This window comes from Gambusia affinis, linkage group LG09 (genome assembly GCF_019740435.1).
Source record: "Gambusia affinis linkage group LG09, SWU_Gaff_1.0, whole genome shotgun sequence".
Lineage (NCBI taxonomy): Eukaryota > Metazoa > Chordata > Actinopteri > Cyprinodontiformes > Poeciliidae > Gambusia > Gambusia affinis.
In genome coordinates this window covers 20,972,347-20,991,426 of record NC_057876.1, presented here as the reverse complement: position 1 = coordinate 20,991,426, position 19,080 = coordinate 20,972,347, and the positions used below count along the sequence as shown (strand labels likewise).

General features: G+C 36.1%; 1 protein-coding gene across 9 annotated transcripts in view; it reads right to left on the bottom strand.

The window, feature by feature from the left end:
• diaph2 (diaphanous-related formin 2) overlaps nt 1-19,080 on the bottom strand; it is a 439,308-nt gene that overhangs the window by 149,059 nt on the left and 271,169 nt on the right. For all 9 annotated transcript variants that reach the window (XM_044127178.1, XM_044127182.1, XM_044127181.1 and 6 more), the window contains 2 exons: nt 17,465-17,704; nt 10,802-10,931 (listed from right to left, as the gene is read on the bottom strand). In XM_044127178.1, the coding sequence (XP_043983113.1) occupies nt 10,802-10,931; nt 17,465-17,704 (370 nt within the window). The remainder of the gene's footprint in view (nt 1-10,801; nt 10,932-17,464; nt 17,705-19,080) is intronic.

Here is a 19,080-nt window from a genome sequence, read left to right as displayed (position 1 = left end):
ATTTCTCAAATATTAAACCACAAATTATTTTTTCCTAACAGTGTAATTCATAAGATTTTTCTATTTTACTTTTAAAAAAATACATGTTTTGAAATAATTCAACAGCTCAAAGGTCACAAATAAGCTTTTAAGTGCTATTTAAGAGCTGCTCTCAAAGGGTTTGCACTTTATTTTTATTTTCCAAAAGCCGTGCTAATATCTACAAACATCATATTGATTCAATGCGATGTTTAGGTGAAAAAAGGTTTGCTTGAAACTATGTTGGTGTTTATCCTTTTTCAGATTGAATGTACAAAATGGGATAATTTAGTCCTTAAAATGCAACACTGTAGCTGAATCCTTCTGTTTGAAGAGCATAATCATTTCTTGAGTTGAAAGCAAAGAGCTTGAGAAATATATGGGGTTCATTACATGGGAGGGAAACACTCCGGCATGGGGGTGCGCAATATAGAACACTCCTTCCATGAAGATTATTAACACCCTGTCCCATTTATTTGCTATATCAAGCCTCCTTCCAATGAAGGTTGTCCCTCTGATCAGTATGCAGGCGACCCGGCTTCAAATCCTCAATTTTTCATGCAAATGTGGCACTGATTTAAATATCATTTGAATATGGATCACACAGTGTGACTCCATATCAGAGCTATAAAAAACAAAGAAGGTGGAAAATGCAAATCATCAACATGTAAGAGAAAGGTCATAGTCAGGACCTGTTAGATTTGTTTTGGAAATAGAGGGCTGGCTGCTAAATTAAACTCGTTCCACGAAGCCCGGGGACAGAATTAGAGGAGACCAAGCAAATTTACATCATAAAGGCAAACAAACACAATATGGCGTGTACAACACAGAAGAGACACATTCAGGTATGAAGGTGGGTAATCAAAGAGACCTGTGTTCCTCCTACATTTCAAGACGCATGGAGTTGGTAACAGAGATTCTTCTGTGTCAGTCTTATCAACTCCCCTTCCTCGTCTGCAACGGTAAATACTTGACACTGCATTACGTAGGTGAAATAATTTCTGCTAGTTCACAACAATATGTCTGAAATAAAATAGCAAGAAAAAGAGTAGCATTTTAGGAGGCTTTCAAAAAAAAAAAAAAAAAAACAACTGGAAAATGACAGACACAGATGAGCGTGGTCTTGGCAGATCCTGCAAAAAGCCTTAGAGCGACAAATAAATGTTGCAATGCAGTCACTGAAAGCCTATGTACTGCTATATCTTTGCTCCTATCTGGGATATAAATCATGAGTGATGGTTGAGTCTTCACACTTAGTGGCATGCATTAACTGCAACAGGCCCAGGGGAACCAATTTCCCCAGGCCCGCTAAAACTCCCGATGAGCAGCTCTGCCATGTGTGCTGCAGGCCATGCTTTTAAATCAGGTATTGATGACAGCCCATGATAAAAATTACTCAATATAGTATCCAAAATCAATTCCCACCCCCGCAGACACACAGGGAGTCAGTCCGATTCTTATGACAGCATTTCATCCACAGACACGTTTTCTCAAGCCGTGGTCAATAGAGGCAGAGAGTGTGGGAAGGAATAAGAGAAAAACACAGGCACTTAACCGCAATGACCACCTAGTCAGAAAATGATCTGTTGCTTTTCTGGGTAAATAGCAAGCCTGTTGTGATGGGTATTTTTTCAAGTTGTGGCATTTGTGTGTATTGAGCAGTAAAGATTAACAGAACTTGGAACTAAAGACTTCAAGCCTTTACAGTCGATTTCAGAAATGCCACAGGCCGAATATTAACTTCTGTTTTGGCAGCCATGGAGAAAATACATGGAGGTTTGGGACTTATGTCAACTATATATATGTAAATATATATATATATATATATATATATATATATATATATATATATATATACACATTTTTAACTTTTTAAAGAATTCAATGATTTTACTTGCAAACTTAACAGAATTTAAATTAAATTAAACATATTAAACTATGTTTGTTTAATAGTGACTATTTTCAAATGTAGCTCAATCGGAAGTTTTATTTAAATGAAGAATAAACAAAATTTTGACAGAAAATTATATATATGTTTAATAAAATTAGAGCTATATAGAATTTTTAAATAATTGGTTGAGTTGATGCAAAAGTGTCTCACAATAACATCTCTTTCAACCAACATGTCCTTTTGAATATGAATTCTTGTCAAACATCAGCTGTGAAGAGGTTGGCTGCATTGTGATGTTTATGTCAGGGAGTCGCCTTGTGAGGTCTCAATAGTGCCTTATCTGAAGGGTGCAGGAATCACTTCAGAGAAACCTCAATTTCCTGCTCATTTGTTCAGCAGCGATCATACCCATTATCATACGGATTAGAAGAGATTGACAGATACGAATATATCAGGTCTCCCCTGTGACAACAACTTCAAGGTTCCTCAGTATTGGGTGAATCGTCCTCCTACTGATTTCTAAGTTCAGCTCTTCAGCCGTTTTATTTGGCTCATCCAATGTTAAATGATTTTATCTGCGTATAACATGAATCAGAATGTTTGATAACGTTTTGTGAGGTTAGCCCCTCCAGAGCTAACCTCCAGAGCTTAGCCCCTGGAGGAGTTTTAAGATGATCATTTAGCCTGTTTATGCCAACAGAAACATAAATTTTTGTCCCTGAAAGGTTTTATGTAATTTGATGTCATAGACTTTCAGATGTAAATATTCAGACCAAAACAGATGTTGGTTTTTAAGTAAAACGTTTGGTCATAAGCAGTCGTCTTTCCTTCTACCTAAATATTGGAAAAAAGGTGTTCCATAAGGCTCTATATTTGGACCAGTACTTTTTATTTGCTTTCATATTGATGATGTTCTAGAACACAGGTGTCAAACTCCAGTCCTCAAGGGCCGGTATCCTGCAGTTTTTAGATGTGCCACAGGTAAAAAACACTGGAATTAAACGGCTTAATTACCTCCTCCTTGTGTAGATCAGTTCTCCAGAGCCGTACTAATGATCTAATTATTCTATTCAGGTGTGGTGCAGCAGAGGTACATCTAAAAGTTACAGGAGAGCGGCCATCGAGGACTGGAGTTTGACACCCAGGTTCTAGAATGATTGTGATACATCTCTTCCTTATGCAGATGATGATATTTATTTATTTATTTATTCTTCAAATTGAATAAGGATTACCTTATTTTCCAGGCTATAAGTTACACTTAAATCTTTAAGCTCCATATTGAATGTCTGTTTAATAAGTCCAATTAAAACTAGGGCTTATAGGTTTATAGAAAGGAATCTGTTTTTTCAATCAAGATGAGAAAATGACCTGAATGCAAGCTATTATTCTTTGTATTCTATGGTTACGTGGTCTTCATTATCACCACATAACTTTGTACCGGGAAATTTCCATTTATAAATCAACATTTGGTTACCAGCCTCCACTCAGACTTGTATTGCATTTTGTTGTTCCATCACTACAAACAGAACTTGGAAGAACAGCTATTTCCTACAATTCTCCTTTCTCCAATAAACAACAAAAAGCTGTTTAGTTTTTTTTCACCTGGACAAATCAAACCACATTTCAATTTAATGTTTTAAAACTACAATGTCTGACTTTTTCAGTTAATTTATGGTGTGTTTCTTATTGTGGTTTTTTAAAGAAGTCCCTTTTGAAAGCGAAAGGGTGTCTCATTATTATAATGATGTCGTTGCTTTAAAATATAAATATTTTTATTGGGACTTGCTGGGAAATAATTTCCCTCCAAAATGTAACATTGAGAGTCCCAGATTGATCCGTTCTGTGGTCTTGACCCCCCAATGATGGTTATTTTATGCAGGCAGTGCAACAACATGGCTTCCTTAAAAAAGTGTGAAAAAATATGTTAAAACAGGGAAGGTAGAGCTGGGCAACAGCGACAGTAAAGCCCTTCTATGTGTGTGAAGTGATGCTGAGTGCTGTTGTGAATGAAAAATACATTGCAAAGTACTTTTATTGAATCCTGAAGAGGTTAAAAAGAGCTATGAGCGAAAATTATTTAGAAATCACACAAACATTCGTCTGTGATGAATGTGCAAATGAATGATATTTCTAAGAAAAAGTTTTCAGAAAAAAAAAAAAAAGAAAAAGTTTTTTGATCCGATGAAAATACTTTTTTCTCCCTTCAAGGGCAAAACAAAGTCATTCTTAGAAGTTTACTGTAGAGAAAAAGAGCTGCATTTAAAAAGGCACTTCCTTCAGCACCTCGGTTCATGAAACTCTCTCAGCATGGAAAATGGTCTTCTGTGACAGACTGAATTTCTAGGCTGGCAAAAAGCATTATTCTCACTCCTGGTCCCATTGTCAACCCTCATTGAAATCCGCTGTCACCGACCGGAGCCTGATGCTAAGCAGCGCTGCTGGCCTCCCTGCATGTGTCTATCTCTGTCTACATTTATATAGGCCCGCTAAAGCGGTGGTGTAGGAAATGAGAGGGGGAGGGAAAGTGAGATGGACAGAAAGAACAAAAAGCGGGAGAAAAAGGTGGAAAAAAGGAAGAGAGTAGTTGTTATGCTCTCACAATGAACTACTCATCCACCGTGAAGCAAACGGAGGGGAAAAAAAGTGAAATAGAAAGAAAAACCTGTCCAGAGCTCATCACTCACTCAGCGCTGGTGGAGCTGGACAGGTCTGTTTCCTGTTTCTAATATCCTTCATGTCACACTGTCCATTTACACTGCTGGTCCTGCCGATCCTGTACTACTACATCACCCTATTACACCGCTGTATAAATAAATAGATTTTTATTGACTGGAACTAAACAATATTTGATTAATGCAGAGAGGAAATTACTTCATACATAATTCTTAGCTCTCCTCTGGTTCCCGACACAAACTGAGCCATTTGAATGGCTGAGCTCACCTCATCCATCAGAACTTTGTTGTAGTAGGTTGTATTTGGGTGGAAACAATTTGAGTGTTTATATTGTGTATATTTATCATGTTTCTGCTATTTTTGATTTATCCCTTTTTTGGCCACTAAATAAAATAGTCAGTTTTAAATCTAACTGCAGCTAAGCTAAATTTGGCTTGTTCCTGCTCATGTAGTTAGCCAGCACAAACTGCTGATGCTCTTAGATAAAATAAACCTTAGATTCTTTGTGATCATTTAAGCTGCCTTTGTGTTATTACAAATTAATAAATTATTTATGAATGTGGTAATTGATAAATAGTATAAGAATCAATTTTACATAGATTATATATTTGTAATTCTGTCAAAACTAATAAACATTTCTACCTCAAAATAAAGTTTTGTCTTTAGATTGTGACCTGGTATTTGGAATACATATCAAGTGTTAATTTGAAAAAAATATACATATATTTCCAAAATACTAATCTAGATTTTAGTCCTAACTGAAGTTTGTGACCTTCATTTTAGTTTCTCTTAAGATTTGGATCAAAAATTTGACCAACTTTGTGTGGATCAGTCACGCTATAGTCAATAATCAAAGTTCACTGATCATTTCCTACAACCGTATAGTTTTCTGTTTTGTTTTGTTAAAATGTCATCACACAGATTATGTGAGTAAGAAAAAGAAAACTTCTTTACTTTCATCTGTTTGCTATTTCTCCTCTGATAAATTGCCATTAAGCTGAAACGCTACACTTCCTGAGGCTTCACACGAATAAAAAGCAAATGGATCACTTCCACTGAGATTAATAATAACCACCTGAGTCAGACTGCCATTCAAATACTTCAAAAGAAGAAATACCTTTAGTATGACAAATCTAAATGACTGCTAAGTGTGGCATTCATAATATTTCTGTCTTGTGTGTAAAAAGAGATGAGATACATGTAGGCTGGGTTGTTCTACAGCACTAAGTTCATATGTTGCACACGATCATCAAATATGAAAAAATAAATAAATTTTAAAAAATCTGTGGTGTAGAGATTGCTTTAGTTTTGTTCATCTACCTCTTCAGTCATAAAGTGGCATTATTTCACTGCACATTTCATGCATACTAATAAGTAGTATGCATGTATAATACAAAACTGAAGTTTTGTATTATACATTTAAAAAAGTAAAATTAAATTTAAAAAAGAGGAAGAAAAGTCATTTTGAAATGAGATGTACAAAAAATAAAAACACAAGCTAACATGAATACACTGAAGATTTGGAGTCATATACTGTTATGCTAATAGAAAACTATAACACCATGAACATGTGCACTGCTATTCAATCGAATATCAATGGACAACTTAGATTTTAGGCAGCTTAAATGTGACAACAAGAACATGGAAAATAATGTTAAAGATTGCATTTCATCACTGTTACATGAAAGACAAATTTAAAGTAAAGGTCACATTCAGTAAATTTCCTCTATATTTCAGTTAATATTAAAAAAATCAAGTGACACATTTATTGGTTTAGTTAAAAACTTTATAAAGTAACTGAAAAAATATTGCTAGAAATAAAATAAATCAAATTTTAGAACGTTTATTTTTAAATAATTAACTGCATCAACACAAAATAAAGTGCTGCTTCTTAACCACCATGATATTTATGTGTTTAGTTTTAATAATTCAAAGGGATTCTCAAGCGGCTGCTCTTGATTTCAGTGAAATACTCGCTACCCTCTGCCTGCATGAGGGAATATCTTCTGAACCCCACAGCTCCATGCAATTCCACGGAGCCCAAAAGACAAATGATCCTTTCTGTGTCCCACCCCATCCAGAAAGCCATTTTGTCTACGTAATGCAGAGCCAAGTACTGCTTCAGAGTTTAAATGGGAAATGGGTACTGCTTTATTATGCTGCAGTGCCTTGAAATGAATGTGGATAATAGATATATTCACAGTGGTATTAATATCCTCAGAGTTCATCTTTTTTTTTTCTCCTCTTTGCTCATTCTCCATTTTCTCTCTCACAAGCTCCAAAGTACTTTGCCCTTGGCTATGCCTTATACTAAATGGATTTATGAGAACATTCGTGTCATATTTCCTTTTTTCCCGGATTGTCAAGACAGATCGTCACTGAGCCACTGATTGAGTGGAATCACCACACAGACTTAGTATCCATTGTCAGTCCCCACATGCTCATCTCTGGGGGAAATTTAACAAGGTAAATTGGCCAATGACACCTCTCTGAAGGCTTAGGGGCTGCTATAAAGATGAGGTCAGGTGTATGAAAAGAGTACAGTAGATCCTGAGTTTGTATGAATCCCATGTCACGCAGTTACTGTATTTGCAAATTGAATGTATCATACACAAAATTAGTAAGAGCTGTAAACAGCATTCACAGACACAGTACCGCAAAAACAAGAACAGAATGTTCCTCTTTATTTATGAGCCAATCGGAAAAAAATTTAAAAAAAACAAATCCCAAACAACTTGTACTTTCATCAATACAAGCAGCTTTCATACATGGATGGAAGGATATCAAAGAAGCTGCATTTCTGACTGCCAATCTTTAATCAGCACCACTTCGCTGGGCAGTAGGTGGGTGTCCCAAGGTCAGCCTGCTTTCTACCACTGATAAATCAACAAGAAATCTTCAAAATCCAAGAAAAAAAAAAGGCAGCTCTCTGTCTCTTTAGTCTGCTGCACTCACTTTTCATGGCTGACTAGCAGTGTTTTTTAGTCTGTTTCTTTATGCCTCTGCTGAGGAGCTTGGACAGCCCATCTGGAAATACTTGTCTGCAGCACGATTTCTGCCAGGGAGAGAGATAGAGAGAAAGCAGAAGAGAGAGAGAAAGAGACCTTGCTAATGCGGGATGACTGCCTTGTGACTTGTTATGCAAAAATCTGGTCACAGTGTTAGGTTTTCAGATGAAGCCGTCGCTTCTTTCAGCAACCTCATTTTCCTAATTCTTTTTTTAACTGCTCTTTTACTTCATTTCACAAGTTCCTGCTGTAGATAAACTGTATATACACTAAAAGCGCGTCTGCCCTGAGAGTTTAATCACAGGAAGCAACACCAAAACTAGACTGGAAACTCATCTTCCTATTTACACACAGATGGAGATGGAAAGTAAACATCGCAGACATCCAAAAGCATCTAAAACCTTTTGCTAAGGGCTCTACAGTATATGTTTAAAACCGGCAAGTGAAGTGGTGTCTGAGAATGAATGGAATACATCATTTTGGGAATGAAAGGGAAGAAAATAAGTGTTTTAAATGTGGGGAATCAAGGCTGTATATGCTGTGAAGTCCCTAATTCTGCAGGTGCATCACAGCAATTGAGAATGTCATCAAATGTTAATTTATTTCATTAAATAAAAATAAAAGACTGAAACTCTCAGATTCATTGCACAGAACTACATATTCCAAGCATTTTATTTATATTCAATTTGATGATTACAGCTAGTGAAACATCAAAATCTACCTTAAGAGAAAGGACTCTTATCCAAGTCCTATAAAGCTTTTAATGTAGAAGCATGATGATACACACAGCTAACTGACAGCTGACCAGCACACAGTGGGTTAAACCCTGCAACATTACGGCAGGCAACAAAATGTTATTGCAAAGAAACTGGTAGAAGCCAAGCATATTGAGGGAAAGTTCAGTGGAAGGAAATAGAGATGGTAAATGAAAATAAAAACCTCCAACCTTGAGAAAATTGCAAAGCAAAGTCTTGTGATATCGGTTCACAAGGGTTGGATTTTATCAGCTGCAAACTATCAAAATTAATAAAAAGAAACAATTGAAATAAATACATATTCTGTTTTTAATTGACTTACTGAATTTAACTTTTCAATAATATAGTACTTTACTGAGAAACACATACAAATATTTACAAATTAGAAACATATTAGTTCTGCTAACCTTTTTAAAGGAATTTGTCCAACTTAACAAATCATATAAATAAGTAAAACAACTGAACTAATAATTTTTGCCTCTGTCAGAACTCCACACACCTTAAATCTCGTGATGAATATGTGATTATTTTACAAAAACAGGCAGATTTGAGAGGAGCAGAATCCAAAGAGGAAAAGAGTTTCCAAAGGGATCATCTAGGAATGCAGGACTTGCTTCCTTGTTAGCCTCCAATCGGACAAGTATGTTCCTCAGAGCAGACAACTCTTGGAGAATGATGATTTTTGATGGAAACTAAACAGAAAGCTGAAAGCTTTTTTTTTTTAACTAAAAAGTGGAGCCGTTCGGAGCAATCAATCAAGTTGTACGAAGTAAGACTTTCTAAATTATCCTGGGCTGATTGCACATTTTCATCACATGCATTAATTGTTTAATATTTGCAAGGGTAGATGATGTTTTAATTAAATCTGACGCATCCTTCATAGAAATCGTTCTTTAGATGTAGTTCTCCCACACCAGCCTTTCAGAATCAACAATCGCAAAAACAAAACAAAAAATAAATCACATGAGTGGGTAACAGGGTCAACAAAGGTTTATTCAAGGTACAACAATTTCCTTTTTATTGTTTAATCATCCTCTGCTTGTCTGCTTGCCCCATATTACATGTGCAAAGTGGATGCTTTATTGTTTTATAATATTCATGCTGTTAAATGGCGAAAAGAACAATTTTAATTATAATGCTATGTTACTCTAATCAGACTATTTTATCAGCCACCAATTGTCCAAATAAACAGCAGCTGTGTTTCACATCATAGATGAATATATTAATGAATAAATAGTTGAGTTTTCTTTTATCAGTTCTAAATAAAAATTGTGTGACAAAGTTGGATGGAACTCACCAGAAATAAGTAGGTGAGAAAAGTCACTTAAAATAGCAATTTACCTGAATGCCTTCTGATCACTGCTGTCCTAAAGTAAATCCAGGAAAATAGATTGTTAAATCATTAAGCTCCAAAAATCAAGCCAGAAAAAAGATTAAACGGTTCTTGCGTATAATACCTAATTAGATTGAATAGTATTGGTCCAGTCAAGGTCATGTAAAGCTCCAGAAGGCATCTCACTGAAAAGTTTTATGTGATCATCGAGACAGAACTTCTTCACATTTTGTCATATTACAAACACTTATTGAAACATATTTTATTTGGATTTTATGTGACAGATCAACACAAAGTGATACATAATTGTGAAGTGGAAGGGAAATAACTTAAATTCAGGTTCATTCTTCATTGTAAAGCAGCTCTAGTTCAGTCAGGCCATGCAAATAGCTTTGGTTTTAGAATCTAGATTTAAGTTTGGACTTTAACTGGACCAAGTTAACACATGAATACATTTATTGAAGTAACCTAAAACGGCTCCAAACATGGATGTAGCATGACAAAAAGTACAAAGGTTCAAAGACGTGAATATTTTTGAATGCTACTGCATGTGTTGTGTTTGCAAGATACTTCCCTTCTCTTTAAATAGCTGCTGAGTTGGGGTAATTATTTTCTGGGCTCAGGCGATTAACAGGTTTCTTATCGGATGCCTATATGATTCCAAATGCGATCATACAGACATCCTTCTACTCAAAATGCTTGAAGACTATTTCAGCTGACTAGCACAATGGCTGGCAGCCTCAGTCAAGTGCATAATTAGTTGAATTAGATTAAATGACCAATTAAGAGACTAACAAAGTAAATAAGCCTGAGGGGATTCCTCCGAACGCCGGAGAAAGGAATTAAAGTGGAATTAGATTATTGACGGGGAGAATGACAGCACAGTCCGACTAAACAGCTCTATTTCTGTCACAAACAGAGGCGGCTAGCTGTCGTCGAGGGAAATGTGCTTGTGGAAGGATCTAATGTGCTAAAAATATAGTGTAACAAGAAAATAATGGAAAAAGTGAACTCATATTTGTATTTTGTTCAGTTTCTACACAGTGAAGACGTTTTCCTATCCCAGACAGACATGTAGTACCCTGTGGAACACAACTTAGCTCATATAAACAGAGAAGCCTACCTTTGCTGGCACTCTCCACATGCTCCAGTTCATCTGGAAACTTCAAAATCTCTGGGTGATTCTCTTCGCACTTCTCAGCCAGAAAATGGAGAAGTGTTGTGTTGTGACTGATGGATTTAGTGTCTCGTAACTGAGAGAAAAAATAAAAAGAATGCACACTCAATCACAATTTTTGCAGGTAAAAAAAAAACCTTTAAAAAACATTTCATCGAAGAATAAATGGAGGGAAATCTATTTCCGTAAAATTCACTTCTTCTAAACAAATATTGATTCATGTTGCAGGGGGAACATGTTTTAGGTTCCAAGTGTGCTTGGAGTTTGCTTTTAAAAAAGGAAATAAGAATATCCGGGCACAAGATGAGTGGGGTGAAATAGTGGTCAGTGGTAATAATTTTAGGGCTCACTGATGTAATTTAACACAACCAGTAGTTCTGTATAACATCTCAAAGCTGTGAGAACGTGAAAGGTACACCACTGTATCAGTAGAGCACCTATTAGTGTGATTCTTCACATCAGCACAGAGAAATCTTGTTCCATATTCATTCCCCACCGAGGCTGCAATGCAGTTCGAATGGCATGCTGGGAAAGCTAATTAGCGCAACACACGTCGGTGTTCTTGCACTAATGATATCTGTGCAGTAAACAAGGTGCAGTTGGAGATGCCCACGCATGTGCACACAATAGATGTGCTAATTAACACACATTTAGGTAATATTGAAACAATTACAGGATACACATACTGTAACAGTGAGAGAATCTGACAATTTGTCCTGTCTGATAGAAGTTATTGAGAGAGCTACGAGTTCCTTTCATGAAAATGAATTTTGGGTTTGTTCTTCCTCCGACAGAAACATTGCTTCTCTCGCACGTCTCATAACTATCAGAAACCATTTGATTTATAAACATTCACAAACAGTGTGCTTACTGAAACAGTAGCGAAGGATGGAGTGTATAAACAGGTTTTATTGCCCCAAGCTTCACTGACAAAATGTGAATGTGTGAGCTCAGCTGGTGCTCATACATACTGCGGCTTCATTAAGAGCAGTGGGCGTCGGTGAGGCGGTTCCTATCAAAAGACTCAAATAATCTAAACAATTCAAAAGTATTGTTTTCTTTGTTTTCACGGTATTTAGCAACTTCCCTACAACAGAAAAATTAAAGGTTGATGTTTTAACGTCAATAAAGTCGCTCTCAGAGAAATATTATGATCTGTGCCGATAAAAGCTCTACGGTTCACATGATGACTAAGCCAGCTGACAGTCAGTACACTTTAAATAAAAATACATTCAATATTTTGAGGATTTATTTAATAATTTACATCAATTTCACTATACAATCTGCACACGGCCTCTAAAAAGAAGAGCAAATTAGGATAAAGCCAGAGAGGCTGATAATAGGGCATGTTGTAGAAGTCCAATGTTGGGTTTTTTTTGTTTTGTTTTTCTACGTAGAGACATTCATACTACTAATTAAATGTGGCCACAATCAAACTTCTGTGTGAACAGTTTAAGACCCCAAAGCGACTCGCATGCACAGAAGAGGAACGCTGAAGTCACACAGCAGAGCGCTGTTTAGGGACGTAATGACAGATGCCGCCATCTGTAGCTCAATTTTAAAGTTGTTGAGCAATGGGAGACGACAGTATTGTCAGAAGATCATAACTGTACGAAAAAAGCTAAGAAAAGAAAAGAAAGTTAAATGTCAGCACTGCTTGCTGCAGCCATTGTTTATCTCCAGATTTACGCCGTCTGGCTTCTTCTTCTGGTGCAGAATTATGACACATGTCACACATCAATGACTAGAAAGTCAGACAAAATGCGACATGACTGTTCTGACTGCAGACACTATGAAAACTCTTGGATATGTATCTGATTTAGTTCCACATATGAAAGTGGCATAAATCAAAAAAACAGGATTTGGGTCATTCAGACTGCCATGAAAAAGTCAGGGATGGGTTGAATATGAGCAAAAAGGAAATTAAATTTGGGTCAATTTCTCCTGCTAAGTTCACATCTAAAACTATTCATACATGTCTGGTCTTTGAATAGGCCATTCTAACGCCTGAATTTGATTTAATATAAATCAATCTAGCACAGGTCTGGCATTATGTTTAGGGTTTCTGTGTCCTGCTGTAGCAAGTTTTCTTTAAAAATATTCCCACTGTTAACTATGCAGATGTTCCCAATAACTCTCACCAGCATGATTCCGCCATTACCATGCTTCATGGTGGATTACATGTGTTCTGAGGAATGGCCAGTGATAATTTTGTTGTCATCTGTCCACCTTTTTCCATGTTGTGTTCAGCACTTTTGGCAAAGAATCCATAACTTTCCTTCAACTTTATGACTATGTGCTACTTTGTTTTTGTCAATCACTTAACACCTCAATAGAGTACACTGAAGTATGTGTCTGTAAATATTATTTGCAATATATTGCAAATAATATCCCAAGATCACTGCAATTAAGCTCTCATGCATATCATGAGAGCTTCCAACAACTCAATTAAAGTTAGATAAAGGTATTTAAGTACCACACCTTCAGGCTTTGAATCTTGTTGATATATCCGGTGGCACTTGTTGTTTAACGCACCATAAAAAGTTTTAGAAAGTAAAGAGATAATAAAGTGTTGAAGTCGTTAAGAAAGTACAAATAAGTTGTTTGAATGCCAAAACATCAGACCAGAAGCAACTGTTTCAATAAAACTTTATTGTCGAGATGGAAATAATGATTTTCTTTCCTTTTCTGTTTTTTTTTCCCCCAGAAGCTGGAAAGACTACTCATTATCTGTGGCTTGTTTGATACCAGCCCAAAGCATAAACACTTAGAAACTTTTTAACTGTTTATTATTTGGAAATTGTTATCCTGACATTCATCAGCATTATCGCAGGTTTTTCTAATACTGTGCAGTCAAAACTTTACAAAGTCAGAGCTGTGTGAATGCTTTGTGAAGACACTGCAAGAGCACATGCAGGCCAGTCTAACAACCATGGCTTCTTCAAACTGGCACACTGGATTTTAATTAGGGGTGTCATAGTAACGTGGTAGAAATATGAAAGCATGCCACACCAGTTTTATTAGTGAACAGTTTTCAGACCTTAAAGATGCTTCACCATCATTTCAAACATAAACCCATCATCTTCCAATTTCTTTTGATTTCAAGTTAGAGCTAATTGTGTTAGTTATATCTAATATAGTAAACAGTAGATGAGAAGCGAATCACAATTTTTGGTTTCAACAGATACGTCATGTTTAACCTCACATGACCTTGACTTCTTGTTTTGTTTATAAACTTGATTTCATGCTTTGAAGCACTTTAACCCCCCACCAAAAAATTTTTTTTTATTAATTCTGAGTTTTATTAAATATTTCTATATATCATTGATTTTACTATTGTAAGGTCTCTTCCAGCTTCTAGATATATATGTACATGTTGCACAGCAACAATGGATACTTTTTAAATGTTTGTTTATGGAGGTCATTATTTTTGTCACATGTTCCGAGCAGCAGCAAGCAGCAACCACTAACTTCATCCCGAGCGACTTTCTCTGCACCTTTATCAAGTTTTTTCATTTGTATACGACATAATAACAGAAAACAAAGGCTGTAGTCACAATATGTCGCATCTCATCTTTAATGGAACAACTAGAAGGGCTGTGTAAAAAAAATTCAATTTGACATAAAGATTTTCATTGGATGTTGACGGAAAAACAATACCCCATTGTTTTGTTTTTTGGCAACAAATCACACCAGGGATATGATTTAATTCACAGCATAAACAGGCTTGAGGAAAAACTATTCCAAATCTTTCACTAGTGAGTGCAACACATTCGTTTAGAAGATCATTTAGAAAGTTAAGCTATATTAGAAGAAAACAAGTCTCCCTATTAGCATATTTATCACTTAAAAATAAAAAAAAAAATAAAGCAGCAATTAATGGCAAAGAAAGATGTGGTAGGAAAGGAAAATCCTCATAATAGCATCATTGTTGATCTATCAACTTAATTCCTAATACCAAGACATCAGAACAAATATGTTTTGTTGCTGTTCATGAGCAACAAAATATTTGTTGCTGTTCATATTTGTAAATTTATTTGCATAAATTTACAAATATTGCAACATCGGTTCTGTCTATACGAGAGAGACAGATGTAGCATCAGCCAAAGCCCAGTATAGATGGATTTGCTTTCATTAGGAAGTGTATAATGAGACTGGCAATTGTTGCAGTTATTTAAACTTGAAAGACAAATATTCCTTTAAGCACGCTGATGCACTAATTGTGGGTATATGGCTCCCTGTCACACAATCAAGAACTAAATTATAAGACTGCCTGTTTTGCTGAACTTAAACTTAACATGAATCATTGTCATTTGGTGTTCAATTATTGAACGGAGCTGATAAACATTCTCCGCCTTCACAACTAAAGAAGAAATAAAATGGAAGGACACAATAACTTCTTCATATCTTTGATACATTTTAAAAATTGCATTGAAATATATTTTTAAACTACTTCATTATTTTGAATATCAAAATATAATATTTTTTCCCCTAATCCTCCAACCTCAAGTTGATGTTGCTATTTATTTTTTTTTGTAAAATACACATTTATGGAGATACACCTGTGCATACATGGTCAGTTTTTAATAAATAACAATCCCTACGACCCTTTCCCAGTATAATTTCTTTACAGCTCTTTTTCTTTGCATTAGGCTCTGCTCTCTGTTTCCCGTATCCAAGCACCACTGAGGCATTTTCAATAGTGAGAATGTCTCACATAGAGGATTTTCGGTTTAGTGCAAGTGTTTTTTAGCGACTGGAAGAGCTTCATTCCAGACATGATTCTGTGGGCATTCTTCCGTGGCCATGAGCGGAAAGGGCTTATGAGAACAGGCTCGCTTTCAAGAAACTTTCCATTCCTCACAAAACCAGAATTAAAGCAGAGGGGCTAAACATCGAAGGCGAAGGTGGGTCAGAAGGGGCCCTTCCCCCCTGCACATTCCCATCATCAACCTCCTCGCTGATGAGCGCATTAGGTACCCTAGACCTAACACCCGGGGGGCCATTTACTTGATTGACTAAAGTGAGAAAGCATACTTTTTCTTTCTTGTCCATCAATAATGGCCCAATCAGCCCCCCGAGGCGTTTACCGGCTCTACACCAACACTCCACGCTGATTCACTCGGCTTGCATGAATACTACACTGCCTTCATCACAGAGCTTTTTCTACATCATCCAAACAAGCTTTAAATCTGCATTGAATTGAGGGAGTCTTCACAATGCATTTATTGCTCTTTTATCAGGGTTTTCCACCCATAAGTCCAAGCAAAGGCTGTGAAGAGAACTGTTTATTTTTGTTCAATTGTTTGGTTAAAAATTGTGCAGAAAAGACAACCGTGGGTTCTCAAACCTTGAAAACCAAACTTCTATCTGATCTGAGATGCTTGGGGGAAATGAGCCCCCAAGCAGAAGTCTGTTCTGGCAAAGAGAACAGAGTTGCTTCTGAGAAAATACAAATGCATGCTGCAGACAGAAACTAGTTTAATTTTAAAGTAAAAGCTTGTGTAAGATATGCTGAAGTTCATTCATGTTACGTATTAGATTGGTAGACTTTAAACTTCTCCACAACAGGGTAGTGTTGGCACAAATGGGGCTGAATAAATACACATACATACTTTTTGTTTCATTTTCCCTTCCACCTGACTACATACTCTACCTTTAATCACATAAAATCCTATTTATATGACTTATAATGACTTTCTGCATGCCAGCATAGTATGCTCAAATTGGCTTTATGTCACAAAGCCCAACTCTCCTACTTCTGCAACTACTAATTAGATGCTGTACAAATCAGTGTACATTTTTGCAGATTCTGGTATGTATTAGGGATGTATTTAGAGTAAAACACTTGTCGTAGATGAATATCTAGATGATGGAGTTAAATAAATGTTTAAATGTTTTTCTTTCTGTAGAAGAATGTTATCAATAAAATTCAAAAACTCTTCAACACATAAATGCTTAGCGATTTAACTGTCTTACTCCACAAGTCAGCTCAAAATTCACTGGTTTTGTCTGATGACTTCAAAAGAAATTAGGAAAGTTTATGTTTTGAAGCAGAGAGAGAGCAGTGATGTTTAGTTTATTTTACTTTCTCCCTCAACGCAATATTTAATCTGTGTTGTGAGTCGTACAAATTGAGTCTTCAGAAACTAAACGCCTAGCTGCAAGCTAACTCGTTGGATGAACTTAGTCTGAAAGGTATTAGAAATCCTGTCAAGTCTCTGGGTATTGAAGGTAATGACATGCTTTTACAACAAGTGCCAGTGGGGAGTATGTTTTTGTTTTTTTCACTATTTTCTTCTATGCATTTAGATTTGCACACTCACTGAGAGACTGAGTGTGTCTGACAAATTTAGGACAACTACAATTTTTCCTATTAGGTAAATGGAAATTGCTTCTACTGATACATACATTGAAAACTTAAAAAAAATGCTGTGTAACAAATTTTGTCTGATGTACAATAGTTGTACATTGTGTCAGTGTGTTGTACATACAAAAACCTTCGTAATTAATTAGCTGTGTCACTGATGCAACATTTGAAACAATCCAAAATCAATTCTCAAATGACTTTTCTACGAAGTACTTTCTTCTGTTTTGTCAGAGCCTTACCTTGCACAGGAAGCTGATGTTGAAACCAAACGTCTGTGCGTTCCTTGAGCCAGCATTCATGTAATTGCCGACCAGCAATACAAACTCCAGGAGTCTGCGGAAGCCTTCGCTCTTCTTCACCTCCTCGCAGGCGAACGTCACATTCATGATGTCTGGCCGGATGTTGTTCACCTGCTCCTCGAAAGTTAGCTTGAACATAATGCCATTGAGACGTGGCCGCAGCAGCTTTACTGAGCTCATCTGCAAAGTTAGAGGAAAATAGGTAGTGAGTAATTTTCAGTGGCAGGTTTATTGCCACTAATTCCTCAATTGCAACGTTTATGTTTTGCACTTTAGTATTTTTGGTAACTTTGAAGCAAAAAGTTTGCAAAAATAACTTTCTAGACAAACTCCAAAGTTACTTGTTTTGTAAAGGTTCAGTTGAATAAAGTTGGTCATTTGTGAGGGTGATTAAGGACAAATTAGAGCCTATTGAGGGCCATATACTACGACGAACCACATCATTGGTACATTGCACTCTAGCATTAGCAGAACTGTGGTTTTCATTTGTACTCAAGCAAAAAAAGAAATAAAAAAATTGTTAACTATCTTTGTTGACTATTTGTTGAAACAGAGAAAATTTGATATGAATGCATACTGTTGGTAACTATCAAGCTATTCCTGTCTACCTTGTTTGACAGACCAAAAAACAGAGCATTAATAAACGTTTGCAATGCACTCTATACTTTGACATATGAATCAAAGCCTCACATTTTGTTTTGAACTGTTATCCATTTCTATTCATTTTATTTGCATTCATATAATTTTATTTATTTAATTAACTTAGTTTGTCAAAAACATAGATTGGCACTGCAAAACCAGTAAATGTTATTCGAGTTTTGTTTTTAAATAGTTTCTCTGTCCTAAATCTCCCCTTGAAAATTGCAAATTGATGTTCACTTTTTCATTTATCAATGTCAATATTGATTAATTTATGTCATTTACAATGTCAAGAATATGAATGAATAGCTACAGCTGAACTACAAGGTATATGGCATTTACAGAAATCTTTCCCTTCTGATATTTAACTAATGTTTTGCTGATAATTAGAGAATGTAAGTGCATCAATACAAATACTTATGATCTTCCTGCACAAATGTTAGGAGTGTACACTCAAACAGATCAGCACTCAGAGTCCGACCTCACAAGAACTGATTTTTATACAAAGAGCAGGAATCACGTTGAAAGCCAGTGTTGGTGACAGCTGAGGCAGAGGAAACCTAGAACATCTCTTATTTCCCAGGGGAACTAAAAATCTCTGCAGTGAGGAGCGACTTGATCAGTAAGGGGGGTTTGTGATCACAACATAGGTGTGAGATCAAGAGGTAAAGTGCAACCTCTTGCTTCGTTCCATCTTCTAAAAACATGAGAAGAAAGCTTTTGATAGTGAAAAGAAGTACTATCCCTGGATGAACTGCAGCTGCACTCTTCACGTCTGGCTGAACATATGTTTTGTTAAAGTAAACAGTGTACTTCTATGATCTTATTGAGAAGAATACTTTAAAGGTAATGTCTCTTTTTTTCACTGCAGGGTAGTCATTCAGTAAATGGATGAGAAGAGCTGTTAGTTAAAAAGT